We start from the raw sequence: 6,513 nt of genomic DNA on the forward strand, positions 1-6,513 counted from the left end.
ATCCCAGCTAGAAATTTGCTTTCCACCTGGAATGTTTCCCAGCTGGAAGAAATTTCCGGTTCCATAATCCACCTGGAAACTCCGGGTGGAAATTTCGCATTTCCAGCTGGAATGTTTCCTAGCTGGAAGAGATTTCCGGTTCCATAATCCAGCTGGAAATCTTGGACTTCCAGGCTGCATTTCCAGCTTGAAATGATACGATTTCCTGCTGCATTTTCTGCTAGTATTTTTCAGGGCTCGGGTTACGTACCCAGATGGGACGCACGGTACAGTGCAAAAGAAGAACATTGTACTAAGGCAAAGTGCTTCCGAGTGAAGGTAATGAACATGCAAGTACATCCGCATTTAAAAAATTAGGCAGAACAAACAGTCTTACCTAAATTACTGCGAAAGAATTTCTACACAACAACGGTCACGCAGGCAGCAAGAAAGCCAACACGACTGGAAAGCACAGGAAAAGATTTTATTATGCATTAGGCAACTTAAAACAGGCAAATGTGGTGTGGACCCCTTCAAATGTGGACCCCTTCAACGCCTTCGGACCTCCGCTGGCGTTGAAGGGGTCCACCAGTTTCACACGCCTATGGCTGCACGGCCGTTTCAAAGGCCTCCTGAAGGCCGTTCTATCTGATGCCCCATTGTAAATGCATAGGGCGCAGTTGTGGGCGTGAGTCCAATTGTCAATTGCAGGTTACCGAGTAGCACAAAGTCCAAAGGCGCCGTTTCGCTGCATCTTCGGTAGTATTAATTGTTAACAAATACCCGGTCGAGTGCCAAAGTGGCGGTATACTCACTACGCTCGGTAATTTTTCCATCATGCTAAGGCGTAAAGATAACACAAGCTATAAGACAGGAAGTGGAGCATTTTGTAGTGCAGCTTTGGATAAATTTGCTTCTCTTCGCCAAGCAACGCCACGCGCTGGCAGACATTCCTTCCATGCTAGCAGACGACGCTCTGTGCAAACGTTGAATGGCAGCGCAGGGGAGCGGCGGAGGCGAGAACTGACAAATGTTTGAGCTAGCTGATATTTATATCTTGTGAAATTAAATTTCATTGTTTTCATCGTGTATGCATAGAGAAAGAAGAGATCCCTTTTATTAGTTTTGCCTAACTTATTTATTTATAAAACCCATAAAACACCATTAGAACGTGCGGCTATTATCATCATTGCCGTCATTGCGAACTTGTCAACAAAGCGGCGTTTTCGCTGATTCTAGTGCACGGTCTAAGAGCTTGAGCTTTATTTTATTGATTTTAAAAAGTTCGAATTGAGCTTCGTCACTACATCTACGAGCTCAAAATGGTGCACGTTATGAAAGGCATCCTTGTCGAGTGCGACCCAGCAATGAAGCAGTTCCTGCTTCATTTGGACGACACCAATGCTCTCGGACAGAAGTTCATCATCCAAGATTTGGACGAAACGCACGTGTTCATAACTGCAGAAATCCTGGAGACATTGCAGAACAAAATCGACGACATAATGGACCAGATTTCGTTCCCTCTGACTGAGAAATAGAGCGGACTGTGTTGCAGCACGGCTCGCCGGTTCATCGGCATGCAGTGCTCTTGCCGCGCGCATTGAATGTTGTTGTGCGACTTGAGGTGCAGTGGCTCTGTGATCATGTTTTGTCATCTGACTATTTTGCAAAAACTTCGGCGTTTGGCCATCGTTACTGAGTGCGTTTACACCTTGATCACCAAATAAAAGTGATACGGCGTGTAGTCGTTGCGTATCTCATTTATTTTGACTAGCTTGTTGCTCCGGACACTCACCTAATTGACGGTTTTATGTGTTGTTCCTCGCTGCGAGTGCATCGTGAGGTTCGATAATCAAACAAGCAGATCGAAAAGAACGGCTTGGCGAGCAGCATTTTGCGGACAGGTAACCGGTATACAATGGCGCCTCTGATTGGCTGGTTCGTAGCAGGTGACCTAAGGTATGCGGAATGGGCAACGCACGTATATAGTGACACTAGGCAACGCCTCTAGCGACGGCGTGTACAAGAAGCGTACAATTTCGAAGTCGAGCGTCAACAAAGGACCACAAAAGATCGCCCGTGTTATGTTACGCCGCAACGGATGCGTGGCTACGACCATCTGGTCGTAAGCGTAGTCTCTGCATTCAGGGTGCGCGGTGTTTGAGAAAACATTGGAAACGTCTACCGTACCAGAAGCGTAATTATGCCCCTTCTAAGCCGTTGCTGGACACCTTTCCTGCTGTATCACTGGACCAACCTTCGTTATGGAAGCCTATACGCCGCGATGTACACAGCTGTAAGTAGGAACTGAATCAGCGATATTATCACTTTTCTGTGCCGTTAACATTTGGGCGGATGCGAGTTCATCAAAGCGTTATGCGTGGCGTCTCGACTAACCGCTTGGGCGTTGCCATGAGCCGAAGCGTTGTTCGCGTGAAGTTAGTGCGTCGCCAGCCACTGTGATTTATTAGGCGGCTGCCTGATTCCAAAATACATCGGCGTTTTTCGCAAAGAAAAGTTTGCGGGTGTCACCACGCGTTGTGGCGCGCGGTACTCGCGCACAAACAAACAAAATCAAAAGCGAAGCCGGATCCGTGTGGTTACATGAACCGACCGCAGGTTGTTGATCTCGCGCTCCGCGCTCTCTGGCGCATGACCCGTTCTGGGGCAACGGGAGCACGCCCGAAAACAGGGGCACTTTGTCACCTGTTATCACGCAGGAAAGAAACGAAACTCGCCAGACACGTGTGCACCTGGTTATGCGTTACTCTATAGTGCGTAGAATATGTTACTATTTCAATTTGCACGAGGATCTAGAAAGCGGCCCATGTTTCGTATGTGAAAGATGGGTTCTACAAAACGCCCTGGTTCACCTCACTGAATAAACTATTTTTTTCCTTGAATGCACTTGTTTAAACACTTGTTGGTTAATTATGTGCACGTGCATTTTATCTGTGTAAAACTTTCTTTTTTCCTTCAGTTCGGCTTTAAACATACAGGTGGTTACATAAAATTACCTAGCACTGTGCCCACATTGGCACAGCAACCCAAAAATCACGTTTTTCTTTTTAAATTCACAGGTGTTCCACGTTCTGTTCATATTCTATGCAATATATGCTGTCTCGGGAGGAAGGACAGACTACTTCTTCAGCCCATACTTTGAGCTTTCCATTAAAGGTGAGTTCCCTTAGGTTGTGCGGTTGCATTGTCACCATCGCGTAGAAAATCTGCGGTCCTAAGCATGTAAAATCGCCCAGTGTGGTATTTCTTCCCCTCCACCTTTTTTTTCTGTCTTGCACACGGAGAAAAATTCTTTATGAATAATATTTCATTATAAGTAGTGACATCCTGAATGCATGTTTACTGAATTGGGTCCAAATTGTGTGTTGTCATGGTGTTTTGCTGCAACCGGAGCTTATAGAAACTCTTCTTAATTTTCCCCTCTGCATTTTCACATACTATTGCGCATTCTACATACTATATGCACCATTGCAGCCACCACACCAAGTACCGCACTGACATCCCACTGGCTTGCAAAGTATACCATCTCAGCTTTCAAGCTAATGATTTTCACCCATTTTATGGTTGATATCGACTTTTTGGGTGGTCACGCTTATGTATTGTGGGATAAACATTCTAACAATAAACTAAGCTTAGCCCTGTGGAATCGCCAGTGTGCCACCACCACCGACATCAGAAAATTCCCTGGAAGTTGGTGTGAGAAAAACTGTTTTCGAGGCATGTTATTTTTGTCGAAAAGAATGCACATAGTCAGCCGTAATAACTTGAAACGAAGTCTATGCATTCCAGTCTGCCAAAGTGATTGAACAATGTTTACAATTCACTTCAGTGTTTCCTTAATGAATTCAGTGATAGTGAAGTTAATAATTGCTTATAAAGATATGGTGTATGATGCACTCATTAAATTTCTTGGAAGGTGGGTAGTAAAATGATGCTGTCGAATTCTAAAAATTCATGTTCATTTTCAGGAACACACGTTGCGGCTGGTTTCACCATGGGATTCGGAGTCCTATTTCTTATGTTCGCCTTGATGCTTGTCCTCGGCATCAGACGTGTAAGTTGACTAAAAATTTCTAATGTCAATTTCTGAAAAATGGGACATCTTGAGGAAAACCTTGCATTTTGCTTTTGTAGGACAACCGTTGCCTCTTCTTTCCTTGGATGATATTTGTCGTCATCGAGATTCTTCTCATGATTGCCATTGGGCTTTGGTACATCGGGCGCTACTACAGAAATGTGAGTGCCCACGAAATACTATATCGACCGTAGATGTGTGTGCCGATGTCTACCACAACGCAATTTGGAGGGTGCTTGGGTTGTTCTCAGTTATGCCACAAAGAGAGAAAGTTTTGTGTTAAAAAGTTGGCGGTTCTTGTACACACTCAAAATTACTACAGACTTTTTGTGCTGCGTTTATAGGGGGAAAAAAACGGCAGCACTTTGGTGCAGTTATAATTCAGTGCCATTGGCTACTCAAGAGTTCGCAGTGTTGCATAAGAGGCAAAAAAGAAACGGGGAAACGATCTTTGTCCTGCAAATTTTTGAACATTTGGTAAATCTGAAGTTTTAGTGTCCGAAAAAATTGTATGTTATTGTTTCTCTCAATGTCGCCTCAATTGTTTATACTCTTTCTATACTCTAAGTATCTATACTCTTTCCCCCTGCCTAGTACAATTGAGGTTACAAGCACATCTATTCAGCTGATTGACCTCCCCATCCCAGTAATGCTCTGTTGCAGTCATTATCAAGCTTTATAGAGGTGACTTTTACCGAGCAAGAGAAGTTGAAATTCTTCTCTAGCAGTCGGTTGCACTTCTTATGTAATGCAGGCACGAACGACCTGATCTACCAACAGCTCTACATCCAGTTTTGGGCAACTACAGTGTAGAAACTAATGTCTTCTTCATTTGTTCCGTTTCAGCTCTACTCCGTGTTAGCAGCGATCATCCTGTGGTGCATCGACGGTGTCCACGTGAGTCATGTTACTTCATTGCGTGTCCTAGCGCTGGCGCTGATGCCCGATGACTCTTCTTTGGCAGGTGTACTGCTTCATGTGTGTGGTGTCGCACTACCAAGTGGTTCGGGACCTACAAGAGCCAAAGTTCCAGATTCTGTACCCATGAGTTTGTGCCCCAACCATCTCAGCTGAAGGCGAAACTGAGCAGGCAGGATTACTGCCGCTTTTCAGGCCACTGTACCGTTAGGTCAGAGTGCACTGCACTATGTAGTCGATGCACCAAGCCCGTGCTACCCGCAGGCACTACACAATGCAAAGGTGGTGTGGAAACTGCGATGCTCACCTTTGGTCTTGCTCGTGCTGTTGGGTTGGTGCCACAACTTATTGCCATTCCGTCCATTGTGTGTACGGGAGATGAAATCTTTTAGCAATCAGTGTGAGTGCAGCACTCGTTTTTCACAGTTCATTTTGATTGCCTCTGTGGTTGAGCTTTGCTTTCAATTTCTGAAGAACATTTTAGGAATGTATTCTGGCAGCTTACACTAAGCACTTCTTGGAAGCTTACCGGTGAAGCTTTGCAATGCTTCCAAAAAAGCTTTAACAGATCTGATCGAACTATACTACCTCTTTTTTAATTGTGGGAGCAAAAAAAATTTCTTGTCCTCCTTCCCCTTTGAGCGTGACCAAATCAGCTCCCTGGAATTAATCTCTGGAAAGTGAAGGCAGCAACTTTTGTACTGCCGAAAAAGAATATCATTTTTCTCTTTGAATCTCACATATGTGTAGTCATGACATTTAGGGCTTTGCGATTCAAGCACTTTATTGCACGTGTGTGTGTGTGTGTGTGTGCATGGGTGTTCAGAGAGGTTGTCGTGTTTAGTGGTTTGTTGTGCCTGTGATCGCATCATGCTACACACTGCCAACATCAAACACCTTTTTTATTCAGCCCTCACATTTTACACAGCAGACTTTCGCAGATACTACAATGTACACAGTAGGCGTTTGCACAGGCACGTTACGTTTGGTGAGCAGAACTATGCATTTTTTTTAAAAATAAAATGAAGTCTTGCAGAGAACGAAAGAAGGAATTCTGTGTGAAATTATTTTGCCTGTGCCAAGTTTGTCTCCTGGAAACGACACATTGGACATTTTCGACATGTTTAGTCTGAAAGCTCACTCTGTGTTGTTGACTTATTTTCTCATGAGTTACAGACAGCTAGCCTTCTTAACAAGGAGGTGGTCTTCGACTAGAAACCACAGAACAGCACAAGTTTTTGCGCCAGCTGCCAAGTTACTTATAGGCATTTCCAGGCCTCTTCAGCTTGGCATTGTGAAGCTGGAGAGGCCTGGAAATGCTCACATGTAAAAGTGGCAACCACTTTGTGCACTGCTTCGGTTTAGTGGGCAGGACCCATTACTACTTTACTAAAGACCAGAAGGAAAGAGGACTAGGATGTCATACATGGCAGTGAGGCATGAATGAAGAGGCTCCAAAGGCAACTAATCATTTCCTCCACCTGTTTTATGATCTAAGCAACAGAGGTTACAGAGGACAC

The 6,513-nt window shown here is 44.6% G+C and overlaps 2 protein-coding genes across 2 annotated transcripts; both read left to right on the plus strand.

Moving 5' to 3' along the window:
* Positions 1-1,157: 1,157 nt before the first annotated feature.
* On the plus strand, positions 1,158-1,728 carry Tfb5 (transcription factor B5). Its single transcript, XM_077702548.1, has one exon. It carries the CDS (start codon positions 1,302-1,304, stop codon positions 1,515-1,517), a length of 216 nt encoding a protein of 71 aa, XP_077558674.1. The 5' UTR covers positions 1,158-1,301; the 3' UTR covers positions 1,518-1,728.
* Positions 1,729-1,982: 254 nt separating this feature from the next.
* LOC144174097 (uncharacterized) lies at positions 1,983-5,577 on the plus strand. Its single transcript, XM_077702545.1, has 6 exons — positions 1,983-2,275; positions 3,060-3,156; positions 3,969-4,054; positions 4,135-4,236; positions 4,922-4,972; positions 5,040-5,577. The coding sequence occupies exons 1-6, from the start codon at positions 2,183-2,185 to the stop codon at positions 5,121-5,123; spliced, it is 513 nt and encodes a 170-aa protein (XP_077558671.1). The 5' UTR covers positions 1,983-2,182; the 3' UTR covers positions 5,124-5,577.
* The last annotated feature ends 936 nt before the right edge of the window (positions 5,578-6,513 follow it).

This window comes from Haemaphysalis longicornis, unplaced genomic scaffold, assembly GCF_048455015.1.
Source record: "Haemaphysalis longicornis isolate Haplotype H1 unplaced genomic scaffold, Haemaphysalis longicornis Haplotype H1 scaffold_3, whole genome shotgun sequence".
In the NCBI taxonomy this organism is placed as follows: domain Eukaryota; kingdom Metazoa; phylum Arthropoda; class Arachnida; order Ixodida; family Ixodidae; genus Haemaphysalis; species Haemaphysalis longicornis.

Coding starts and splice junctions, on each gene's coding strand:
- Tfb5 (XM_077702548.1), top strand. CDS start 1,302: ATGGTGCACGTTATGAAAGGCATCCTTGTCGAGTGCGACCCAGCAATG.
- LOC144174097 (XM_077702545.1), top strand. CDS start 2,183: ATGCCCCTTCTAAGCCGTTGCTGGACACCTTTCCTGCTGTATCACTGG. Junction 3,157..3,968: donor CTTTGAGCTTTCCATTAAAG/GTGAGTTCCCTT, acceptor GTTCATTTTCAG/GAACACACGTTGCGGCTGGT. Junction 4,973..5,039: donor GGTGCATCGACGGTGTCCAC/GTGAGTCATGTT, acceptor CTTCTTTGGCAG/GTGTACTGCTTCATGTGTGT.